We start from the raw sequence: 27,058 nt of genomic DNA on the forward strand, positions 1-27,058 counted from the left end.
GTCACCATTTTAGTCCTGCAGATGGTAAAGCATCTCCTATGGGCAAGGATTTCCTGGGAAGGCCCCAGCCACCTCTGTTAAGTGCATCGTCTTCCTCCTTTGGAAGATCTTATGTTTAAAGTAGACTAATAGTGAGAACAGGCAGAAAGTATTTGCAGGTTGCTTTACCAGCATGAATCTTGTTTTTCTGGCTTAAAATCTCAGAGAATGCTAAATTATTCTATAAGAAGGCAAGCTTTAATACAGAGATTAACCTCCTACTTGTTGGTAAAGTATCTTTAAAATTTCTATATAAGATGCAAGGCTGTTTTGTTGCGCTAATGCTTATTTTTCTGTATTGTTTACACATTAAATTCTTACAATAGTATCCTTTTGTTTTATATTGTTTTCTTTGACCCTGCTGAAATATATTCGATAGAGAAAACTAATTTGTTAATACTTATTTTACCTAGTAAAATAACTGTGTATTTATTGAGCAGGGATGCCAGTATCAAATGTTCTTGAACAAACCACCATCAACAACAAAACTCTAGGTGATTAAAGTTGTGATAACAAACTAAGAGATTTGGATATTTAGAGAATGCTAAGAAACTCAGATGACCTTGTTAACCTTTCCTTCCCCACTACCTTCAGTTGTACAGTATCAGTGGCTTTCCTTAATTTGGTTAAATGCTCTTAAGTTAGTAAAAACTTCTTATAAGAAAAACTGTAAATACAATTTTATGATCAAGATAGTTTTAAAAATGGAGAAAACAAGGATTACACCACAAATTCTCCATTAAATAAATAAAAACTCCAAATAACTGTCTCAATTCTTTTTGCTACTGGTATTTTAAAAAATTAATATTTTGAAATGGAAAGGTTGTTTCCGTGATAATAAAATTTACATATAAATAGAGCATATTGTCACACAACCAATCTGTAACTTGCCAAGAAGGTGTGGACCAGGTCTCATGAGGCCTTCTTCCATGAGATCAGAGATCCCCCCACAAATAACATTCATCTGATATTTTTTTCATTTCCTTTCACTTATGTACTATAAATAATCCAGTGTATTTTTTCAGTATAACAAGGGGGAATCTGAATTGGTAAATCTTTGGCAATTCAGTCTATCTTACATAGTATCTCTAATAGTTAGAGGAGGAGAAAAGGTTTGCTTTATTCAATTAAATTAACCAGATTCCATTTTTGATTGAATAATAAAATAGAAACTTTATTACATTTTGCAGATCTTTTAAAATATGAAAAATGAGGGGCAAGAAGTTTTAAAAACCAGTTTTACAGATGTACATGCTAACATAACATTCTACAATTCCATGCTGCATCTGTATAAAATACATTATACAAAAGACTTATATAATTTGCATACATAAAAAGAATTAAATAAAGCATCAGATTTCTATGATCTAACAGTGCAATATGCACATACTTGGAAGAAAATACTGATTTCCTGAGCAACTTTGTAATTCAAAATAAGAATGATTCCCATCATAATGTACCATTTAAATACAGACTCCTAAAAACTACACCTTCACTCTGTAACACTTTGACTGGATCTTTGTTTCATGATATTTCTAAAACTCTAACTGTATCCTTCATATTCCCAAGTAGGTAATTTTTGTAGTACTTTAAAAAGAACTAATGACTAAATAATGGTTCATTTAAAGAACTCTTCAGGCCACTGAACAAGTAAGTAGAGTCCAGAAAAAGATAAGCTTTAAAAAACAAAAAGTCTTTGGAGAAATTAATTTAACATTACTGTCTTCTAATTCTTGACGTGGCCACCAGACTCTATAACTGATCTTAATATATCTTTTGGGGACATGAATCCTATAATTTTCTAGAAATACGATGGCAAAAAATATTTAATTTAAATGGCATCCATTAGTTTGAAACAATCTTAACCATTTGTACCCAGACTTTAAGAATCTGCCCTTTTTAAAAATAGGTTTTTCTTCACTTGCAACTCCAACTTTTTAAGTGAACCAAATGCAGTGATTCACAGTTCCGTTACTTTTACATCTGCATGTATGTGTGTGTGTGTGTGTATATATATCTTCTAATGTAAAGCCTCAAAGTAAATTCAAATAAGGGTTTCAACCACAAAATCAAATAACTTTTCGTTTTATTAAGTTTTACAAAGTAATCTGCATTTGTTACAAATTTTGATGTATTAGTACTTTTTAAAAGCTAAAATTATTCTAAATCTATTAAATGCTTAAGAAATTTTTCTTTTACAAATGACATTTAAGGATTAGAATCTAGAATTCTATATATATAACAGAATTCTATATATGTTATACATATATATAGAATTATATATAATTCAAATTATATTCAATTAAGTAAAAAAATATATTGGGTTGGCCAAAAAGTTCCCTCTGTTTTTTCTGTAAAATGTTATGGAAAAATCCAAACAAATTTTTTGGCCAGCCCAATGTAATTCAAATATATGGACAAAGAAAACTGCCTGTGTCATAAGGATATGTTATACTGCCTTCAAGGAATAGGACACTCTGCAAGACAGAAAAGGTTTCTAATCAAGTACATGGTATACCTCATTACTTTTTAAAAAGTTACTTATTTTATAAATCAGACTTCTCTATCACAATTTCAAAGTACCGCTAGCAAAAAGGAATCCCTGACTCCGTAATTTCATCAATTTGATGTAAACAAAGTTCTTCAAAGGACATCTAGCCCATTCTACCCTAAAATAATCTTTATTTTCTTTCTTGAAACTTGATTTTCAGCAGGCTTAATAAATACAATGTAAACTGACCAAGTTAACACTGAGCATAAACTAGAAAGATCATACTTTTCTCAAGATGCCCAAAGCACATTAAAACAATTTTTTAAATCTTAAACTAATAGAGTTAACTCAAAAAATCAATTTGCTACAAATCTCCATATTAACACTTTTTGGTAATTGTCTAAGGCCCTCTAATATATGCAAGGGCTTTAATGTTTGACATCTTTGTCCTGTCTTTCTATGATACACTGCTCCTAAAACGACATTAAACCTCATTAAGCGTATATATTTATTCACCCCCCCTTTGTATCAAGACTGAAGTTTGAAATATAAAATGACTGGTCAAAAAGCTGAAACATTAAAAGTTAGGAAATAATGCCCAGAAAATTAGGTGGTATAATATATCTTAAGGTACATACTTTATTATACACAAACAGGCAAGCCAGACTCCACCAAATGAATCATTTTGATAGCATTTTAAAAACACATACTTTTAAAAACTAAATGATGGAATCAGTATGCAAATGGTTATTTAGCCAGACTCTGATCCACACAGATCTTAAAAGTGGCACTCTTTTGACCAATCCATATACACCTTTGGCCTCTCTTCTCCAATTTGATGCTCTAGTTCAGGGAAAAAAGACCTAAGCTGAACATTTTCTCTTTGAAAAACAGAGGTTAAGGGATCAATATACAAAACAATTTGTCTGTTTTTGCTAATGCAAAAGGTCTCTTTACCCTTGCTTTTCTGCAACAGACCTCAGAGACAGACAACAAAAATGTTACTATCCCATTAACTTGTGCCTGACAGTGAAGGTGGAGACAAATTTATACAGCCTATGTTATGAATCCTATCGGACCATCTGAAATAATGCTTAATTTTAATTCTAAAAATTATACTAGTTTACATAAAGTATTATAAGGCATTAAATGTAATTAAGGCATGTTATTACATGTAACACAGCAACAACTTATCACAGTATATAAGGAAATATTTCCTAATTAATACTAATCTGTACATGTATAACACTTTTCATCAAAGAACAACAAAAGTGCTTTCAAACATCAGAGGCAAATATAATCACTTAAAACACAGAAGCAGAGGCAGCATTCTTTCAGAGACAAAGATAACTTTTAGGTCCTGACATAATCCAGTGTTCTAGTGACCAAATGGCAACTTCCCAACAGTTAACACATTAATTTGGGGGCTTAAAAATAATAATATATCTCAGCTTCTATTACAGACATTATACATTTCTTTCCCCTTTCTGTTCTACTTATGTTTTCATAGCGTATGTACTAATGTGGGGTTTTTCTTAAGTTTCAAAATGAAATTTTAAGTCCTATCAAATAATTTTAGAATCAAACTTTTCTGCAACTAAATATTTTGATGGTTAGTAATAAATTTTCTTCAGTTGCAGACATCTGATGCTATCATTATTCTGCATAATGAATTTACTATTAATAATCTCAAACCAAAAACAATTGCTTAAAAAATAAAATTTGAACATAACCAGTCTTGAATAAGAAAAAAATGCATTTTCCAGGAACTTCTGAGACACATATTTAAATTCATTTCTGCTTTAAGCATTGATAAAAGAGATATACAGATGTACTGCTTTCAGAATCAACAACTAGCAACTGTAGGGATTTTATACTCAATCCATTTGTAAATGGCTCCAAAAAACAAACAAAAAAAAAGGTGAAAAACAAAGCATCTTCAATCTCCCTAAATTCTGCCTTTGAAGTGGTTATTTAATATAACTGATTCACCCACCAAATTCCAGATACACATGTGATCGCTAACACTGTAACTGAACTAACTGCTATGTTTTGTGTCGAGCAGCAGGTAACTGAGAATATTGACTATAAAGCTTATGGTCATCTTGTGGGACAAAGGGTATTCCTTTAGTTGGAGCCATTTCATTTTCCAGTTCTCTCTGCTGTGATGGGGGTGTGACTCCTGAATGCAAATGTGAAGAATCCACTGTTGAATGGTGACTAACATCCACTTTAGCTAAAATTTCATAATACAGCAAATAAAATACTGGCGTTATTATGCCTACTATCAACATTATCACTACAGCTGTCCACCACCCTATTCCCCAGTCTGCTCCATAATAAGGATCCTTACGTTGAATGTTTTTGTTATCAGGTTCAAAACGTACTTGTTGTGCTGTCAAGGCAGACACCACCTCATTAAGGTTCTCTCTTTTGGTGTCTGTACATTTTACTATTTGTTCTATGTCTCGGTCTACTTCTTTTAAAAAGCTACCAGCTGACTCACTGGAAGAAAGAAAATCATTAGCTGACAAAACTTCCTGTTGTTCTGAAAGGTACTGGACAGATGAAGGACGTGAAGTCTGTCTTCCTTTTGGAGGATAAAGTGTTTCAGTCAATGAACTAAACTTTTTTACTGGAATTTTGATAGACCTAAGGGCAAAAAAGTCTTGATCACTGATGAGATTGTTAACCCTCTTGATATCTGCTACCTGTAAAGAAAAAAAAAGCAAAATTCAACTAAATTCTAAATCAAAATAGAAGTAGTAATATTCATTCATCCCAGTTACTTTTGGAGGGAAAAAAAATTGAGCTTAATTATTAGAAGTAGTAAGTTATCACATCCAGAGAGGATTTTATATTATTTGTGGATAACAGTTCTATACCATTCTTGATCTACCAGTCTTAAGAAATCACCAATTACATTCTATAATCACCCACATATTATCAATATTAACACTAATCCTAGCTATTTAAGTAGATTCTAGGACCTTTTGGTATTTCTCTTTCTATATCATGCGCAAATATCATACTTCTGCCGCTTGTAAACAATTTGTGAAGGAAGGATTACAGATACTTACGTTCCTTCTTCTAATGTGGTGATTAGAGTATAGGCAAATGTCAACTTACCGAACTAAAAGTACCATATTTTATCAAAACCAAGATGCAGTCCACTCTAAGATGTGCCATTATTTTATGTATCATTAAGGTAAAAAAAAAACCCCACCAAATATTGAAGACGCCACCATTCTAACTTCAAAGATGTTAAAATGTGTAAAAAAAATACACCTTAGAATTGATAAAATATGATAATTTGTCTCCTTCATTTGTCCCCTGAAGCCATTTTTCCCCAAACCTCTGGTGTAAATGCATTATTCAACTATCCCCCAGATCAGCCATTTTTATAAGCTTTCCTTATATATTTTATATAGTCCTCAACCTGTCTACATGTTCTCTCCACCTGCCATTGTAAGGGGAGCAGGAGAGTGTTTCTCAAGTTACCAATTACTATGCCAGGCTCTCCAACTGCCTTTAAGTTATTAATCCACCATTTCCATCAATGCTGTAAACCAAGCACTGATCATTTATCACCTGATTGATATCAGAGAGGTAAAGTGAGTCTAGGATAAAACTTAGATTTCTGGCTTGGCCAACTCGATGGATAATGATGTCACTCACTGAGATTATGGAACACTGTAGAGGGATAAAAGAGAATGAACGCAGATTTCACACATGTTGACTTTGAGGTGCTTGAAATGTGCCAAGTGGAAGATGTCCAAAGGCAGTTATAAATGTATGCCTGAAATTCAGAAGAATGCTCTCAGCTAGAGATATAGATTTGTGGATTACCAGCAAAAATGGTAATTGAAGTCACAAGAGTAGATTCACTAGAAAAAGTCTAGGAGAAAAAGGTAACATAGGAAAGATCCCTGAGGAATGCCAACATTTGAGGGGTATGCTGAGTTAAGAGAAATCCACAAAGGAGATTAAGAAACAGTGCCCAGGTAAGCACTATTTGATGGTGGTTAAAAGCACAGACTATCTGGGTTTGAAGCATGGTCCTGACACTTTCTAGCTGTATGATTTGGGGCAAGTTGTTTAACCTGTCTGCAAATCAGTTTCACATATGTAAAATGACAGTAATAATACTACCTACCACATAGGATTACTGTGAAGATTAATGTATTAAAATGTCCAAAGAACATCTACAGTAGTGACACACAGTATGTTATGTAAATGTTAGCTGTTATTAAATTTTAATAGTAGGAAAGTCAGAAACCTGCAGAATCCAGGTTGTCAGACAGGGTTTTTAAGAGGTAGTAGTGACCTGGATTAACTGCATATTACTGATGAAGAATGAGAGTTCTTATTGGAAAAATCAATTCCTTTGAAGTGCATGTGTGGGAGGAAAAGGGATAGAGGACTGAACAGTAACTTGGAGATGAGAGTGTAATGTTAAAGGGTGCTTTGTCATTTTACTACCTTGAGACTCTTTTAAGGCAAATGAAGATTCACTGACAAACCCCAAAGCCTGATCCTATTCTCTTTAAATGCTCTTTTGCCTGGTATTGTATATTCTGATTAATAACTACTCAATATTTCTGAACCAGGTTTCTAAGGTTTAGCATCCACCTAGGTTATCTCTCTAAATATCCCTATAATATTTTCTCTGTTATGCTAACTTCCTTGGTTACATTTAGGATTCCAAATGTAACCTTGAGCTTTTTGTTCCTCTTATCACTGTTTTATAACAGGCATGTTTTTAATAATTCCTAAGGCTGAATATTTACAAGTGGAATATAGCACTAATTACCATATTTTTAAATGATAAATCCTTTTGTAAGGTTAATCTTTTTTTTGCTAGTTGAGCTCTGTCAAAAGGGAGCACTGCTTAACTCCCCTATCTCTGCTGTATCAATTTTCCCATTATTGTGGCCAATGCCATCTTTTTCCTTAACGTTCAGCTGCCTTTCATCACTCTTCATTTTAATTAAGGAAACAGCGGATACACCCTGTGATTTCCCCACCAATACATTTTCTATTGGCTTCTTCTCTTCTTTACTATAAATATTTTAGCCTCAGCCTGAATCATATTCATTGGATCATCTTCCAGTAACTTCTTTCTTGGATTCCCTCTAATTCACCAGCAGGTTCCCGCCCCCCACCACCCCATTCTGCAGCACTCTTGTTAAAATCTTACAATGATGTTCTCTTACTATATATCAAACTTTCCCTCAGTTATATTAAATCACTTCATCCTAGTCTGTGTCACTCATTTCTGAAACAGCTATTAAACTTCCTCCGTTGTCCGCCTTATTTCCTCCTTGAAATCTCCACATCACTGTCATGCCTGAAATACTTTCTCCTTCTCACTTCATTGGAAATATGATCTATTTTTAATCATTCAGATGGCACTTCAAATTTCTCTCTTTCTAAGAAAATTTTCTAGGCTCATTAAAAGAAAACTAATGTCTTTCTCTAATAAAGCTGCTGGACCACACTCTTCTCTTGGATCTTCACCTTGATATTTTCAGTCTTGCCCCTAATTTTAAAGTCTTGATTACTTTCCATTATCATCCTTCTAAAGCACATTCTATAATTTATTTCTCAGTGGTCTTATTTCTCTACAGGACACATACTAACAATTTTATTTGCATTAAAGAATGAAATCAGATATTTTCTGATTTAACAATAAATAATGTTGCCATACATGAACAAGTCACAAAAAAAAAACCCAAACCCAGCTTTCTTACCTCATCAAGAAATGCATTTCAATAAAATATTTATTAAACATTTAAATTAAAATTTATGTTTGTTTTGATCAATTGTGAATAATTGCAATAATTATTCAGGAAAAATAATACATAGAACCTCATGGTCATCAGAGACTTTAAAATTAAATAATATATATATATAAATTTATCAATATGTGTGTGTTTCTATTGGAGAGAACTATGACAGGTAATCAATAAAAGGTTTTCAAGATAAAAATATTTTATACTATGAAAGATTTTGGGGGGGATGAAAATATTAATCAAGGAGAAAAAAATTTTAAATATATAAAAAATTTTTAAATATAAAATTTCATGCTACTAAAAAAAGAGCTCATATATATATATTAAATGAATAATTTTAGGTAGCAAATCCTGGTGGTATTTAGGATTCCATGCATATATTTAAAGACTATTCTAATAGTCTTATTTTTAAATATCAATATGACAACATTCTGGAAATTAAATCCTTTATAACTACTTTAAGTCAGGATGTATTTAAGATGTTCACTTTAAAAGGTGCAAGGAGGTACACAGTATATACATTTCAAAATTCTTTTGGAAGCATGAGAATAAAAAGTTTGAAAATGAAAGATATCAACAGTTTCCATATCAATGTGTTTACATGAAAATAGATTCCATGCTATGGATACAAAATGGACATGACACAGACATTAAATGGATTTAAACAGAGTTTAATGCCTAGTAAAATAAAAAATATACCTTTCATCTATAAATCCCACTTTTGAGAATCTATTTCACAGAAATAAGGTACCAGTTGTGATGATATTCACTGCACAATGCAAAACATGGAGAAAATCCTATCAATGAGTAAGAGAACAACTTAATAATTATGGTACATCCATACTATGCAACATCATATAGCTACATAAAATAATGAGTTAGATCTATAAGGCTATGAGGGATATCCATGGTATACTAAGAAATGAAAAAGTCAAAGGCAACTTGCAGAGTAATAGGTATAATATAAACCAATTTTTAAACACAAAAATCACTATACACATATATATCTCCCCCCAAAAAACGTATGGAAAGAAATACACCAACGTGTGTTATCTCAGGAAATTGGGGCAGGAAAAAACCTTTCCTTATATATTTCTACATTCCCTTACAACTTGAATAAGGAGAAAAATAAACACATTTGAGTGTTTTTCAATCTGAAAATAGAATCATGATTTAGAAATAAACAGAAATTCAAGTATTCACTTAAAAATTTAAAAAGTTAACATCCACCAACATGATACTGATTTCTGTGAAAAGACAAAAAAGTGGGTGGGGGGGGAATACAAGATAAAAGGGCACAGAATTTATTTTAATTTTGTGCTATGAAAAAATAATTTATTTGGGGCTGCATTATGCAAAATCAAATTAAAACTTACCGTACAACAGTATTGAAGGGCTATTGCATTTAAAGTGTCTCCTTCCTGTATATCTTTTGTTAATACTATAATGTCATCAAGTCTATCTTTTGATGTACTTCTTCGGATTTTTTCTTTTCCTCTGGATCGAAGCTCATACACTTCAGCATCCTCCTCCAACATATCATTGTCTGTACAATTTCCAAATGCATGTACTTGACCACTTGAATGAACTCCTGGAAGAGGAAAACTACGATTCTGATGCCTCCCTGCCATAATGTCAAAATCTGGTAGGGAAAGAAGGCAGAGAAAACTTTGGAATGTAGCCGATCCATTTGACTAATTTACATGAATCTTATATTCAGGACACTTTATCTTTTGTTTTTTAAAGAATGGTTTTAGGTTCAAGTTTTATAGTTGCTGAAGTACAATGAACGTATTTGGCAATGGAGACAATGGGATGGGAGGAAGAAGTAATCCATTCTTATAGACCATATATCACAAAACATGGTGATGATTACATTTTAACAAGGGCAAATTGCTATATTTTTTTAGGTCAAAAAATTAAGTTTCCCCATTCTGAGGATGTGAAGAAAATTACAGAAATAATTTGTATTATGTCTTAAAAACGTGTGATCATATATACAATTTACAGATCTGATAGAATCAAAGTATATGTTTTATATGTACACACACAACACTTTTATGAACCCCAAACTTTCTGAGTTGTTCTGCATTTTAAGTTCCATGGGATTGAACTGTCTTTTGAACTCCCTACCTACTTCCCTGGATCATGCTGATTTCAGTATTTTTATTTAGTATAGTATGTACATTCTATACAGGTCATAATTTTGCTCTCAACCAGGGATTTTTCTTCCCTGGCAGCTTTTCACCAAACTTTAACTTACCAAAGTCCTCATGAAACTCAATTTATGGTCTATAAAGATTGTGAACAGATTATAAGTTCTACATTCATTTCTACTTCAGAAAAGACATCTTAAGACTGACTGAGATGAGAGCTGACCTAAGTGTACTCACTCTCAACTCACCTTCATCAAGTTAATCTATCCTCATTAAAAAAGAACAATAAGCGGGAGAAGTTCTCCGATGGGAAGGGCACTGGGTGCTACATGTTCTGAATGGATGACTTTGATGTGGGGATGCCACGATGCATGGTAATGCTGCCCGTGTCATCAGCCACTCCTGTGAGCCCAACTGCTTCTCTCAAGTCACCCACGTGGAGGGCCAGAAGCCCATCATCATCTTCACCTACCCTGCACTGCACCCTGCATGGTGAGGAGCTCACCTATGACTACAAGTGCACCACTGACGATGCCAGCAACAAGCTGCCCTGCAACCATGGTGCCAAGTGCTGCTGAAGCTATGGCTACCTGTCACAGCCCCTGCTGCCAGCTTGCCCCTAGCCTGGGGACTCCCTCATCCCTCCCAGAGCATCTCACCCCACCCTCATGTTCAGGGTGGATGTGGGCATGCAGGTGGTAAGGGCCCTGCCTCCACCCTTCCAGCCCGCCCACCCAGCAATCACCCCCTTCCTGCCCTGGGGGCCCAGAATAGGTACTGTACAAAGGTTTCTAAATCCCTTCTTATCTATATTAAGAGGGTAGGATCCCAGGTGGAAACCAGATCCCCGCCCCCATAAAGTCTGTCAATGTTAAAAACAAAAAACAATACAAGAACATAAAAAACTATTACCACATTCACAGTTTTAGCTTCATATTAATTGTTCACATAAGAAAGGATAGTAGATTATCCTCAATTATTGTGAAAGATGGAGAGTAGAGAGGTCGTAAGAGGAATCTGGGGAGATAAAATACTTAAGGCTTAATGATGTGGCTCAGATATGAAGAGAAAAAGTTAGTTAAGGATCACACCAAGACTTGTGATTTGCATCCCTGAGTAAATGGTAGTGCCATTCTCTTAAGATGTGGAACACTGGAAAAAGAGCTTTGTGGGGGCGGAGGGGCTTGGTGACGCTGACTGTAAATTCCTTTAAGACAACCAAAAAGAATGTCAGGTAGTCAAGTGGTCTATGTGGTCAAATTCAGAAAGGTCTGGGTGATATAATTTCATGACTCATCTGCACATAGGTGGAAACTGAAGCTGTGTAGATGAGATTACAGAGAGAGAGAGAGAGAGACAGAGACAGAGACAGAGACAGAGAGAGACAGAGAGAGAGAGAGAGAGAGAGGGAGAGAGGGAGGGAGGAAGAGAGAGCGTGCACGCAGAATAAGAGGGTCCAAGACTGACCCTTGAAGAACTGCTACATTTAGTACCTAGACGAAGGAAAATCAGACTGCAAAGACGAAAAGAAGTGTTCAGAGGAGGAGGAAACCAAGAAAATGTTGTGCCATAGAACCAACACTAAATGATGTATCAAAGCCAGTTGTGAATACTATGGACAAGTACCAGGTGAAAAAGAAAAAAATCGAAAAAGACCAACTCCAAAAGTCTGAGTTTGTAATATACATGACAATAGATTACATACTCTATGTCGGGACATACTTTAAAATTTTGGGAACTATTTCATATCATTGAATAGAACCCTTGAAAACCAGTTTCTGACTCTGCTCTGTGGCAACACTGTAATGCTTCAAAAACTCAAAGGTTTCTATTCAGATAACATAAATAACTAATAGCTATATATTAAGTCGATAATTTCACCTGTCCCCCCAAGAGCTACATTATTTATTGAACTGGAATTCCTAACTCAACAGCCACCAAACTAATGAAAGCTACCACATTTTACATCTTAAAAGCAGTTTTAAAGTCACACCTGTTCCTTCAAGGAATTCTAACAAGTGACAACTCTAACAAGCTTAAAGATTAAACTTGTTTTAATACCATAATAAATTAAGGATGCTTTTATTTTTATTCTGTTCTCAAAAAAGTTGAAAGAGTAGAGTATCTCACCTTCATCTAAAACAGATAATTTCCACTTATTTTACGGTCTTTCCTGTCTTTAATGTAGGGAATGTCTGTGAATCCTGTAGATTCCTAGGCAAAATTTTATACATATTTACATTTTTCTGAGGATAATACTTATTGTTTTCATATTCTCAAAAAGTTTAAAAAGTTATGAACCACTTAATATACAGCGATTTACCCATGGCTATACTGACTCAGTTATGCTGCCCTTTAGACGTTTTTCCCCTGATAATTTGGTCTTAGAACCCCAAACTGGCTTAGTACAGCTGAAATTCACTGAGCAATGCCCCAAAGCCATTTTAGATACTTATATCAACGTCTCTCCATGATATGTTGCTAAATAATATTTAAAGACTAGAACGTCATCTGTTTCACGATCTCTTCACTCCGCTTGGAATGAAACGCAGGCAGTAGAATACCACAAACTGTGTAGTCTGTTTCTGAATCATCAAGAATTGGTTGTGTCCCTAATTGACGCGAAAAGGTAGACTCTGGCCCAGGCATATAATTATCTGAGCCAAGTATATAGAGATTAGAAAGTACCCAGTATTCAAGTCATCTGGTTGAATTCTCTTCACCTGTCATAATTATCTTAAGGCAGGAAAAAAAAAGCACAAATACCCCCTTCAGAAAACTAAAACAAGCCTGCATGCTACATAGATGACAAGAGTAACACAATGGATACCGTGTTGAAGCACTCATCAGCTCACTTTCTGACTGAAAATGATTTCCCAAATGCCTTCGTGCTGCATAAATGCTGCTGGGTGTTTCGCTTTGACATTCCTTAAGCAGAGAGCAATAAAAGGGCCACAGGTCACAATCCAGCTCAGCACTGGGACAGTATCACAGGGACTGTACCTGCCAGGGCCAATTCAGTTTCTAAAAACTTAACTTCCCTCCTCCTCCTTTCCACACGTCTTGTTTTTTCTTTCCCTGTTACCCCCTGCGAGAATTAAATCTCATATCTCTATCTTACACCATCACACTTGGACGATGTGGACGAGATGCTGTCAACGAATATTCAACAGAGACACGAAGTTGTAGGAGAAATGTAGTGTGTCTAGGTGCGAAATGCGCTGCTCCGGGATTGGGGCAAGTAGGAGTCCTTCCTCTGAGCCTCAGTTTCCCCGACAGTGTAACAAGGGGCTTTGGTGGAGCTGGTCTCGAAGGTCTCCCCTGCCTCGGAGTCTCTTCCACGCGGGCTGGGGTCCAAGCCCCAGCCAGGTGCCTCGCCACATCTGCGGCCGCGGGGTCCGCGCCGCCTCCAGCGAGGGTGCAGCTGGGGCCCAACCCCGCCGGCCGGGACCCGGCCACCCCCGACCTCTCACCGCGATCTTTACCTGTCCCGTTAGCAGGCGGGACTCAACGAGGAGACGGCTACCAAGTCCGCCGCCGCCGCTGGGGAGGCCGTCTCGGGCCAGTTCATGGCCGAGCCTCCGTTTTTGGCTGCCCCTGTAGACCGTCACCGCCGCCGCCAACGTCTCGGCCTTTCGTGCAGTGCGCCGCCGCCACGTCCGCAAACCTGCCGTGCGTCATCGCGTCAAGTGGGCGGAGGTGGGAAGGGACCTGGAGGAGGCGGAGGCCGGGGCGCGGGGGCGAGCCTAGAACCTGGGGCTTCCCAACCACAGGCCTACGCGGGCGCGCAGACGCAGAGATTCCGCCGCAGCCCAGGAATAGGGTCCAGTTCCAGCCCCGCCCCTGACTCCTCCCCTTGGGCCCCGCCCCGTCACCCCCAGTAAGTAATAGATCCAGGGCCAAGGCTCGGGGCTAACCCGGCGGCCCGGGGAGACCTTCCGGCTGCGCCTTTGTCCTTCGTTCGCACAGCGCTGGCAAAGGCTGGCTAGAAAATACTGAGTGGGGAGGTGCTAGCAGGGGATTTGTCGGCGGCTGTTGTGCATTTCCTCTTGCTCTGCATCTGGAGGTTTCTGTGTGATGGGGAAGGACTCCCCAAAGCATAGTAGCGACATCCATGTTTTAGATTGTTCTGTGCTTCTAACTCTTCCTGCTGAATCCTCTAGACTCCAGCAGAAAAGACAAAATGCTGGAGAAAAAACCCTTGGGCTGCGGGAGACAGTTGTTTCAGCCTTTGTGTTTTTAGGTGAGGAAAGTGAGCCACCTAGAGTTAGGCCCCGGGAAGTAATTGCCCTTGAGCCCTGGTTCCAGGCTTCCTATTCTCAATGAGACAAGGCTGTCTACAAGTTATAACTTATTTTGTTTTGAAAATTAACTGAAAGTCTACCAAGTCAGTTTTGGAGTCAATAAGATATTAGTTTGAAAAATGACAAATTCATGACCTCATATATGATTCTTCTCAGAAATTTACTGAATATGATAATGTGTTTGAATTTATGTAAATGAGTGTAAAGCGTTTTAACGATGTGCCTAACGTCTCCCAGTGTTGACGTTAGACTTTGCACTTTGACGACCGTGCTGTCTTATAACAATATACATTTTAGACCCAAACAGGCAGGGTGCAGGGTGTAGGGCACTTCTTTTCAGAATGTCTGAATATTTATGCATCATGAAACCTTTGAAGCTTTGTTTCAAATTATTCTCAAAGAGTGTGTTTTTTGTTTTCTGGGAGGTGCCTCAGTAAAGGTTAGGAATTCTGCATTGCAATATTTTTCTTTTATTTGAGGGGATAGGCACTGTGCTCCACAATCTGCAAAAAGAACTGGAGGAGAAGAAGACTTTAAAAAAAAAAATGTTTTTTAAGTTTGTCGGAGCTGTTCTGTATGCTGTTGCCCTTGTGACACCCCTGTCTGTAACCATTTATCACTGAGACATTTTCTCATCGGTAAACAAAGGATATATTCCCTACTTGATATGTAGGGCTCAAGCTGCTCAGCCTTCATGAATGTTAATGTGAATACAACCTTCTTTCTGCATATAGGTTACTTTTCTTATTTTAATGTCAATAGGCAGTGGAATCCATGTGAAAGCCCGAGAGATAGAATTTCAAGCACTTCTACAGGACTGCTACCTGTTTCCTTTGTATAAATACTTTCTCAATGACATGTGCATGCTCTTGAACCATTATTTATATTTGACAAAGGTGCAGTTATTGAGCTTTTTACAAAAAGACACTAATAGAATTATATCTTATTATTAGAATATACAAAGGAAGCAGTTAGCCATGAATTTTGGCCAAGTTCCAAAAAGCTGGCCAGAAGGAACAAGTACTTTGTCCTTGAGTAAAAGGATGTCCCTAGTGCTGAGCAAGGCCACAAGGATTTTCAGTTTTTTTAGATCTCATCTGACACAGTTTTTATTAAAAGGCTGTAGATGAAAGAATATGTAGTTTCTATGAATGTGTATTTCTGACATTAAACATTTAGGTTTTGTGGTTTGCCCCAGAATAAAAATTGTATTTTAATAAGAGTGTAAAGTGATGCAACCAGTTAGGAGTGTTACTTGGAAATGTGAAAGTTAAAAATGCAATTGACTGAACTAGTACATTGCAAAGTAATTACCTTGGATTCACTTACAGATAAACGTGTGAGATTTAACAGATAGGTTCAGGAATGTTTACTACAGTAATAGCCAAAAATCTGAAAATATTCTAAATGTTCATCAATAACAGACTGGAAACTTCTGGTACATTTAAATAATGCAATATTATGCCTTTGCTCAAAACAATGAAGTTGTTTTTCTTATTTTCTAATTTATTCATTTCATTCATTTACCTAACACATTTTTTCTGGAGAAAAAGTATTTGTGAGACCTTTGTTCTAGGCATTGGGAGTACAATGCTTAAAAAGACAAAGTTTCCTTATTCATGGAGCTTCCATGACTAGATACATGGAAAGGTCTCCAAAACGTATTTTAAAGAGAAAAAAGTAAGCTGCCACATAGGAGGTATGTTATTCTTTTGTAATAAAATTTTAAATGCACAGCCCTCATCGCCCCCCCCCACACACACATTCATATATCTATATAGGAAAATGCATTTAATTTTTCTTTCTAGAAAATTACTAAAGGAATTTTTAACAGTGATTGAAAGGACTAGATGTGGCAGGAAACTTTGCCTTTTCTTTTTAGACCTCTCTACATAGACTGAATTTTTATTACCATGTGCTTTTATTATTATTTAAAAATATTAAGACTGAACACATATTATTGATGAATAACTGGACTTGTTTTATCCACAGTTAACCAATAGTCAACCATGCACTCCTTAATCATTCCTGAGTCTCTTTGTACCTTGTGTTCAAGTAGTGAGTGTCTGTAAAAAAGAACGAGATCAAATCTGGTTCTTGGAAATCAAAAAAATGAAAGAGTAATGGAACATTTAATTATTTTTATATTTCTTCTTTATTTCCCTCTGCCAGGTTTCTTTCATCCTTGCTTCTTAAATCTTTGCTCCTTCTTGTATCCTTTTATCAGCTGTTCCTTCTCATTCTACTTTCTAGAAGCAAAAGACTGTAGTACACCAAGGAAATACTTAAATGAATTTAAAACTGGATTATGAGAGGAAACCTAAAAAACCCCTCATCTCTGATCTTCAAACTATATGTAGAAAAAATTATTGTGTCTCTTCTCCAAAAGTCTTGAAAAAACCCAACAAACCAGACTGCATGGTTCAGATTATGTTTTGCTAGAGATAAACCAGATGAGCTCCCTAGTTGCTGTTCACCCTGTGATTTTAAAGCATAGCGATTATCATAATCACAGCTCTGCCATAACGTGGATAAAAGAAGAGTCAAGTATACTTCAGGAATTCAGAGTTGCTTATAAATGCAATTATAAATGCATTTATATATGCAAATATAAATGCTTATAAATGCAAATAAATGTCAGGGATATTAACTGTGACTTGAATGACTTCAAAAGTCTCTATCTATACAGACGTTACTAGATGAAAACTAGACTCAAAATACTATTCTTAAATTCTTTAGCTAGGTAGTTGTTACACATAGAAAGCAATAGTTATATATGTTTACAATTAAGTAGACTATAGTTTGCTTTTTTAATAAATTTATTTATTTTTGGCTGTGTTGGGTCTTCGTTGCTGCACACGGGCCTTCTCTGGTTGCGGTGAGCCGGATCTACTCTTCGTTGTGGTACACAGGCTTCTCATTGTGGTGGCTTCTCTTGTTGAGGAGCATGGGCTCTAGGCACACGGGCTTCAGTAGTTGCGGCTCGTGGGCCCTAGAGTGCAGGCTCGGTAGTTGTGGCGCACGGGCTTAGTTGCTCCGTGGCATGTGGGATCTTCCTGGAGCAGGGCTCGAACCCATATCCCCTGCATTGGCAGGCGGATTCTTAACCATTGCACCACCAGGGAAATCCCAAGTAGACTATAATTTGAAATGCCTTGTTTCCTGTGAGCTCTACAATTACTGTGGCCACATAAGTAAATTGGGGCAGGTGAATGCCCTAGCATCTATAACCTGCTTATTGCTTTGCCTACTCCTCCAACGACCTATGATGGTCAGACAGAATTAATTGAGTCCACTTCACCAAAGGAAAACATGATAGATGACCCAGTCAATGGAACTGGGTGAGGGCATCTGGAATTGGAGGGCAAGTCAAAATAAAGTCCAGAGAGTGGATATCCAGTTAGATTTCTTAGGTATTCAGTAATGTGTTCATGGAGTCAGGAAGATCAGGAGGTGGGGAAGCATAAAGAAAAAATGAAGACATACATGGAAAGGTCTCCAAAATGAAGACACAAAAGTGTTTTCTTGTTCTAGTCTAGGTCTTTCTAGATAGTTAAGAGACCACTCCTGTGACAGTCCTTAGCTTAACCAACAGTATTTGAAAAGACAAGATAGAAATTCAAAGCAAAGCTTCCATGCCCATATAAAGAATCATAGAACAGCAAGGTGCATATACCTAATGAGAAGGTAGTGCTCATCTGACAAAATATAGACAGAAATTACATCTATTCATTTGACAAATATTAACTAAGCACCTAATGGATTTCAGGCTCTGTTTTAAGCACTGGGGATCTGTAGTAAACAATCAGGCCCAAATCCTTGTTTTCATGGAGCTGAGTTTCTTGTGGTGGAACAGAGATAAAATAAATAAATGAAACATTAGTATGTTAGATAGTGATAATTTAATGGAGGAAAACTAAGTAGGGAAGGAGGTTGCCGTAGTTTGTTGTTTTTATTGAAGTTGATTTACAATGTTATGCCAATGTCTGCTGTACAGCAAAGTGACTCAGTTATATACGTATAGACATTCTTTTTTGCAGTGTTTTGGGTGGGGTGGGGGTTGCTTTTGCAATTGGGTAGGTAAGGAAAGGCCTGATTGAAAAAGTGATAGACACAGGCCTGAAGAGAGTCAGTTTGTGAGCCATGTTGGCACATGGGAGGAGAGCTTGCCAGGCAGAAGGAACAGCCAAGCGCCAGGTCTAGAGGAACTGTGCAGTGTATTGGAGGGACAGCAAGAAGGCCGGCGTGGCTGGAGTGGATTGCACAAGGTCAGACAGCAACAGGACATGAGGTTAGAGGGAGACAAATCAGATAGGACTTTGTAGGCCATTCCCAGAACTTGGGCTTTTACTCCCAGCAAGATGGGAAACCATGGGAGGGTTTGGAGCAGAGAGGACATTATCTACCTTTTAAATGGATCATTTAGGAGAGCCAGGATAGAAGCAGGTAGATCAGTTAGGAGGCTATTGCAGTAACTAGAGCAGGAAAGAGGTTGGCGTGAATCAGAGAGAACATAATATATCAGATTGATTTGGATTAAAAATACTTGGTTTAAAAATATTTTTTCAAAGCACCCAATTTCGTGAGGTTGCTCCATTTTGTTTTTTAAGATATTTTTCACTGGTTCCTTCTTGTATACCTTCATTAGTGAGTCTCTTTTCCCTGTTAATACTAAATAAGGCAGATTTACCACTGTAGCAATTGTTGCATCTAAGTTTCCCTTCTCCCTTCTCACCATGTTTTCTTTTATTTACAGTTAAGGTTGAGCTGATTTTTTTCCTCTTTTTTCCAAGCTTTAATCCTATCGGGCTTCTAAATCCTTTCAGAATTATTTGAAGCAAAGAATGCCTGCTGACTTCAAAGAGGGTTTCACACTTGGATTTACCCGCTGCGGCATATAACGAGAGTAGTGGAACCTTCCTTCCTTTCCACAGAATAGTGTGCTTGGCAATGGTGTATGTTGACCAGTGAACAGTCTGTTACGAAGAAACACACTGAAACTCATTTTTTTTTGATCTGTTATTTTGAAAAGGACTTATTTTCCTTTCTAATATTCTAAATCTAATCTGTTATTTTATAGGAGAATCGATTTGTATTAATAGAAACTTGATTTACTTCCCTTTTATTACCTTGCCTTTAAGGTTACACTATAGATTTGCTTATCTATAGCATAACATAATATAAATGAATAATTTGTTTATAAAGATTTCTAAATCTTATTGCTTCACTAGAGCAGTCCTCAGAAGAAAATTCCTTGTGTATTACTCTTGGCTTTGTGAAGACAATTTATATAGATTTTATAATTAATGCTGATGCAAAAGAAGGGATTAGCTTGAGAAAGAATAATTCTTTGTATAAAAATATTATGGTTGGGCTTTCCTGGTGGCGCAGTGGTTGAGAGTCCGCCTGCCGATGCAGGGGACAGGGGTTTGTGCCTTGGTCCAGGAAGATCCCACATGCCATGGAACGGCTGGGCCCGTAAGCCATGGCCGCTGAGCCTGCACGTCCGGAGCCTGTGCTCCGCAACGGGAGAGGCCACAACAGTGAGAGGCCCGCGTACCGCCAAAAATAAAAATAAAAAAATAAAAAATTATGGTTGCTCATAAGATAAAAGCCATTAAAACCATTACATAATCTAGTCTGGTAAAATAGATACGCTAGCTTTTCTGCTTTATGTGGTTTTAGCAACTGGATGGGATAGAGTTTGGTGGTGAATGTGATGTGAATACACGAAAGGGTTTATACTAAATCTTTTTTCTTCCTGCCTTGTCCTACCTTCCATGAGCCATATTCACCTTTCTCTAAATATCTGTCCTTTCCCCATTAAAATTCCAATTTCATAATAATTGAAAGTGGGGACTACGCTGGTTGGGTGTGTGTAATTAGAGCACCTAAAGGCATTGCTAGTAGACTGGAAAACTTCAACAAGGAGATTATGATAAGAATGGTAACATCCACTTCTTTCAACATTTGTGAATTAAGGCAGTTTTATGCAAAACTGACATTTCAATAGCTATACCAGCTTTTGTCAAAGTGTGGTCTGCCAAACTTGTCTAAGTGTGGTCTTGCCAATCCCCAAGACTCCTTCATAGAGTCCTCAAGGTCAAAACTATTTTGCAATAATTCTAAGTTATTTGCCTTGCTCACTGTGGTATCATTTGTACTTGCGTGAATGAATCAAGGCCGTGCCATCAAACTATATTAGTAGTCATTATATTGCTCACTGCTACATACTCATTTTTTATTTTTAATTTTATTTATTTATTCATTTATTTGGCAGTGCCACGCAGCTTGCAGGATCCTAGTTCCCCAACCAGGGATCGAACCTGGGCCTGCAACAGTGAAAGGGCCAAGTCCTAACCACGGGACTGCTAGGGAATTCTCCATACTCATTTTTTTTAAAAAAAAAACCTTTACTTGAGAATGTTCCTTAATTATTAAATTTCAACCCTTGACTACTTATTATTATTCTTTCTGATGAAATGTTAAAGCTGCATAAAGTTCTTCTACTACATATCAAAGTACAGTGGTTGTTTGGAAGAAAAGCCCTTGAGTTGAGTTGGAAGCTGAACAAGCCATTTTTATCATCGGACACAAATTTAATAGAATGACTGATAGAAAAACTATGGTCAATAAGACTTGGATATTTGGTGGACATTTTCTTGGAAATGGACAGAGTAAGCCAGTTACTTCAAGGAAAACAAGACAGCATTTGCTACCATTGATAAAATTCAAGCTTTATCTCAAACAAAATTTAGATTTTAGAAAACTTTTATTGCCTCTATAAGTTTGGCAGCTTCCCAAAACTGAAAGAATTTTGTGATGAAATTGGTGGTGATATTATAATAACATGGTTTTTCAAATATCATATTATGAAAAGTATCAACTCTTAAACAATGTTCATAACTCAGTATACCTAATATTTTCCAAATGTACAGTGTTACAAAATCATGCACAGATAAAAGATGCATTTAAAGTATAAGGCCAAGGGGGACTTCCCTGGTGTCTGAGACTCTACACTCCCAATGCAAGGGGCCCGGGTTCCATCCCTGATCAGGAAACTAGATCCTGCGTGCCACAGCTAAGACCTGGTACAGCCAAATAAATAAATAAATATTTTTTAAAAATGTAAAGTATAAGACCAAGGGATTTTAATGTGAGTAAATAAAAAATGCTTATTGATATGATTTCACATGCCACATTGCAGCTAACCTTTAAGAAACTATCACTTACTGAGACTTGATATAGTTATCAAAGACAAATATCTATAATTATCTGAAAAACTTGCTAAAATTCTTTTTTCCTATCTTAACTAAATAAATATGAGAAGCTGGATTTTCTTCATATACTTCTACCAAAACAATATATAACAACAGACCAAATGCAGAGCAAACAGAAGAATCCACCTGTCATTAGTTCTAATAAATACCTTTAGCAAAGTTGTGGGATGCAAGATCAATGCATAAAAATCACTAGTATTTCTATACACTGCAATGAACAATCTGAAAGAAAATTTAGAAAATAATTCCATTTATTATAGCACTGAAAAGAATAAACACTTAGGAATATATTTAACCAAGAAGGTGCAAGACTTGTGCACAAAAAACTACAAAACAATGCCGAAAAAATTAAAACAACATCAATAAATGGAAAGGCATCCTGTATTCATGGACTGGAAGACTTATGATTTTTAAGATGGAAATACTCCCCAAAAGTGATCTACAGTTTCAATGCAATCTCTATCAAAATTCCAATGGACTTAGAAATGGAAAAGCTAATACTAAAATTCATAACGAATGGCAAGGGATTCCAAACAGTCAAAACACTCTTAACAAAAAAAAAAGCAAAGTTGGAGGACTCATGTTTTCCAATTTCAAAACTTACCACAAAGCTAAACTAATCAATACAGTGTTGTACTGGCGTAAGGATAGACATACAGAATATTTTCAATGGAATAAAATTGAGTTCAGAAATAAACCTATACATCTATAATCAATTAATTTCTTTTTTCTCTTTTATTGATTTTTTAAAATTATTTTTAACTTTTTTTTTTTTGCAGTACGCGGACCTCTCACCGCTGCGGCCTCTCCCGTTGCGAAGCAAGGCTCCGGATGCGCAGGCTCAATGGCCATGGCTCACGGGCCCAGCTGCTCTGCGGCATGTGGAATCTTCCCGGACCGGGGCACGAACCCGTGTCCCCTGCATTGGCAGGCAGACTCTCAACCACTGTGCCACCAGGGAAGCCCCTATTTTTAACTTTAAAAAAATTTTTTTTAATTGAGTTAGAGCTGATATACAATATTATATAAGTTACCGGTGTACAATATAGTCATTCATAGTTTTTAAAGGTTATAGTCCATTTATAGTTATTATAAAATATTGTCTATAGTCCCTGTGTTGTATAGTATATCCTTGTAGCTTATTTTATGCATAATAGTTTCTGCCTCTTAATCCCCTAGCTCTATATTGCCCCTCTCTCCTTCCCTCTCCCCACTGGTAACCATCAGGTTTTTTTTTCTATATCTGTGAGTTTGTTTCTTTTTTGTTATATTCACTAGTTTGTTGTATTGTTTGGATTCCACATATAAGTGGCATCATATGGTATTTGTCTATTTTTGTCTAACTTATTTTATGTAGCATAATACCCTCCAAGTCCATCCATGTTGTTATAAATGACAATTTCATTCTTTTTTATGACTGAGTGGTATTCCATTGTATGTATTACCGATCTTCTTTACTCATTCTTCTGTTGCTGGACAGAAGATCACTTCCATATCTTGGCAATTGTAAATAATGCTGCTATGAACTTTGAAGTGTGTGTATCTTTTCGAATTAGTGTTTTTGTTTTTTATATATACCCAGGAGTGGAATTTCTGGGTCATGTGGTAATTCTATTTTTAGTTTTTTGAGAAATCTCCATACTGTTTCTAGTTGGCTGTACCAATTTACATTCCCAGCAAAAGTATATGAGAGTTGCCTTTTCTCCAGATCCTCTCCAACATTTGTTATTTGTGTTCATTTTGAAGATAGCCATTCTGATAAGTGTGAGATGATATCTCATTGTGGTTTTGATTTGCATTTCCCTGATGATTAGTGATGGTGAGCATCTTTTCATCTGCCTGTTGGCCCTCTGCATTTCCTCTTTAGAAAAATGTTTATTCAGATCTTCTGCCCATTAAAAAATTTTTTTTGATGTTGAGTTGTATGAGCTGTTTACATATGTTAGATATTAATCCCTTATCAATCATATCATTTGCAACTATTTTCTCCCATTCAGTAAGTTATTTGTTTTGTTGATGGTTTCCTTTGCTGTGCAAAAGGAATAAACTTACCTCAGGAGATAAAAGACATGTACTCAAAAAACTATAAGACACTGATGAAAGAAATTGAAGAAAACACAAAAAGATGGAAAGATATACTGTGTTCTTGAATTGGAAGAATTAGTATTGTTAAAATGACCATACTACCCAAAGAAATCTACAGATTCAATGCAATCCCTATCAAAATACCAATGACATTTTTCACTGAACTAGAACAAATATTATATTTAAAAATTTTGCAAGGAAACACAAAAGACTTTGAATAGCCAAGACAATCTTGAGAAAGAAGAACAGAGCTTCAGGAATCACATTCCCTAACTTCAGACTATACTGCAAAGCTACAGTCATCAAAACCATATGGTACTGGCACATAGATCAGTGGAAAAGGATAGAGAGCCCAGAAACAAACCCACACACTTATGGTCAGTTAATCTATGACAAAGGAGGCAAGAATATACAATGGAGAAATGACAGTCTCTTCAATAAGTGGAGCTGGGAAAACTGGACAGCTGTATGTAAAAGAATGAAATTAGAACATTCTCTAACACCATACACAAAAATAAACTCAAAATGGATTAAAGAGTTAAATGTAAGACTGGCTACTATAAAACTCCTAGAGGAAAACGTAGGCAGAACATTCTTTGACATAAATCCAAATTTTTTTTGGATCTGTCTCCTACAGTAATGGAAATACAAACAAAAATAAACAAATGGGACCTAATTAAACTTAAAAGCTTTTACACAGCAAAGGAAAGCATAAACAAAATGAAAAGACAACCTATTGACTGGGGGAAAAATATTTGTAAATGATACTACTGACATGGGATTAATTTCCAAAATATACAAACAGCTCATACAGCTTAGTATATATATAAAAGAAGAAAACAATAAAAAATGTGCAGAAGACCTAAATAGACATCTCTCCAAAGAACACATACAGATGGCCAACAAGCACATGAAAAGATTCTCAACATCACTAATTATTAGAAAAATGTAAATCAAAACTGCAATGAGGTATCACCTCATACCAATCAGAATGGCCACATTAAAAAGTCTACAAATAATAAATGCTGGAGAGGGTGTGGAGAAAAAGGAACCCTCCTACACTGTAGGTGGGAATGTAAATTGGTTCAGCCACTATGGAGAACAGTATGGAGGTTCCTTTAAAAACTAAAAGTAGAGACACCATATGATCCAGGGATCCCACTCCTGGGCATATATCCAGAGAAAACTATAATTCAAAAAGATACCTGCACCCCAATGTTCCTTGCAGCACTATTCACAATAGCCAAGACATGGAAGCAACCTAAATGTACATCGACAGATGAATGGATAAAAGAAGATGTGGTATATATGTACAGTGGAATGTTAGGAAAGATGTTAGGAAATTCATAATTCAGTACAGTACTTCAATTTGACAAATGTATAATAATTTCAAATGTGATTTTTCCTGTTATCTAGGTAGCTATGCTAATAATACATAATTTACTGATTATTGATTATGTGCCAATTATTGTTCTAAGAGATTTGTTATGTGTATTGGACTATTATTTTTATTTTTAATATAATATTTTGAAGAATAATTTGAGAATAAGGTACAGACTTCATGACTCTTCATCCCTAAATACCTCAGCATATGTTATATTTCCTGAGGAGGAAATATACCTCCTCAGGAAATTAGAGAAATAAGATTTTATCATATTAACTCAAGAAATATAATATGATAAAATCTTATTCTCTAATATTCAGTTTACATGTAGACATCCAAGATTGTCCTGATTATGTCCTTTATCTGTTTTCTTTTTGTTTTTATTTATTTATTTTAAAATAAGATCCAAGATTTAATCAAGGTTCATGCATTGCATTTAGTTTTCATGCCTCTTGAGTTTCTTTTAATTTAGAAGAGTCCCCCAGCTCTCCTCCCCCATCTCAGTTACTTTATCTTACACAACTTTGATATTTTTGAGAAATCTAGTCTGCAGTTGTTTTGTAGCTGTACCTCAATTTGGATTTGTTTGATTGTTTTCTTATGATTAGATTCTGGTTAAATTTTGGGGGACAAGAATCCTACATGGGTGATGTTGGGTACTTCTCACTGCATCATATCAAAAGACACACAATGTGTAGATTTGCCTCCTTATTGGGGACCAGGCACTTTTCTAAGTACTTAACACACTTAATTTTAAAACAATTTGTTGTAGGTATTTCTTTTATTTCTTATGGGTTCCAGTACTTTGTAAGGATGCTGAGAGATTGTGTCTTGTCTAACTAAGGTCAGCTATCTAGTAAATAGTATAGAGCAGAGTTCTGAGCTCAGTTGTTCTAGAATCTGCAAACTTAACCACTAACTAACATTGTAAAGAGACTGATAACTGATTTTGTGATTTTTATCTTTTACCTACAGGGTATATAAGTGGAATCCAGGAGATTGATCTTGAGGCTTGTCGTGAGAATTCCTTTGGAGAGAGCTGTCATCGTGCTGTGCATTCCACTTCTGCCACCCCCAGGCAAGAGTGGTAGAGAGTCAGAGAATCGTTTAGAGAACTTGACATGGAGTTTGAGGGACAGATAGACTGGTACCTGACTCATCCTAAAAAAGTCAAAAGGTGAGCTTGACGCTGCTCTGAGGTAGGGTGATGGCAAGGGAAAGGTGTGTTCTGAGGGTCAGTTGTGGACATGAGAGAGAGTCTAAATCTTTTAAAGATACCACACTCAAGAGGTATATCTGGAAGAATGAAGCGACCCCTACCCTCAGGATCTGTGACAGACTGTGAGAAGGCAGGGGCTGAAAGGTTAATTGTAAGTGGCCTGCCCAGGGAAACATAGCCCTTCCATGTCGGAGATCCCCATAGATGAGACTCTTCGAAGAACCCATTTAGGAAAGAACATTTCTTTACCTCTATATATCTCTTTCCCTTCTTTCCAACTCTGAAGGACCCATAAAAGAGCACAG

At 36.3% G+C, this 27,058-nt stretch overlaps 1 protein-coding gene across 1 annotated transcript; it reads right to left on the minus strand.

The window, feature by feature from the left end:
- Positions 1-2,108: 2,108 nt before the first annotated feature.
- LYSMD3 (LysM domain containing 3) lies at positions 2,109-14,268 on the minus strand. The gene is made up of 3 exons (XM_060146155.1): positions 13,967-14,268; positions 9,702-9,967; positions 2,109-5,241 (listed from the first exon to the last, which is right to left on the minus strand). The coding sequence occupies exons 2-3, from the start codon at positions 9,954-9,956 to the stop codon at positions 4,576-4,578; spliced, it is 921 nt and encodes a 306-aa protein (XP_060002138.1). The 5' UTR covers positions 9,957-9,967; positions 13,967-14,268; the 3' UTR covers positions 2,109-4,575.
- Between the last annotated feature and the right edge of the window lie 12,790 nt (positions 14,269-27,058).

Source organism: Lagenorhynchus albirostris, chromosome 3 (assembly GCF_949774975.1).
Source record: "Lagenorhynchus albirostris chromosome 3, mLagAlb1.1, whole genome shotgun sequence".
NCBI lineage: Eukaryota > Metazoa > Chordata > Mammalia > Artiodactyla > Delphinidae > Lagenorhynchus > Lagenorhynchus albirostris.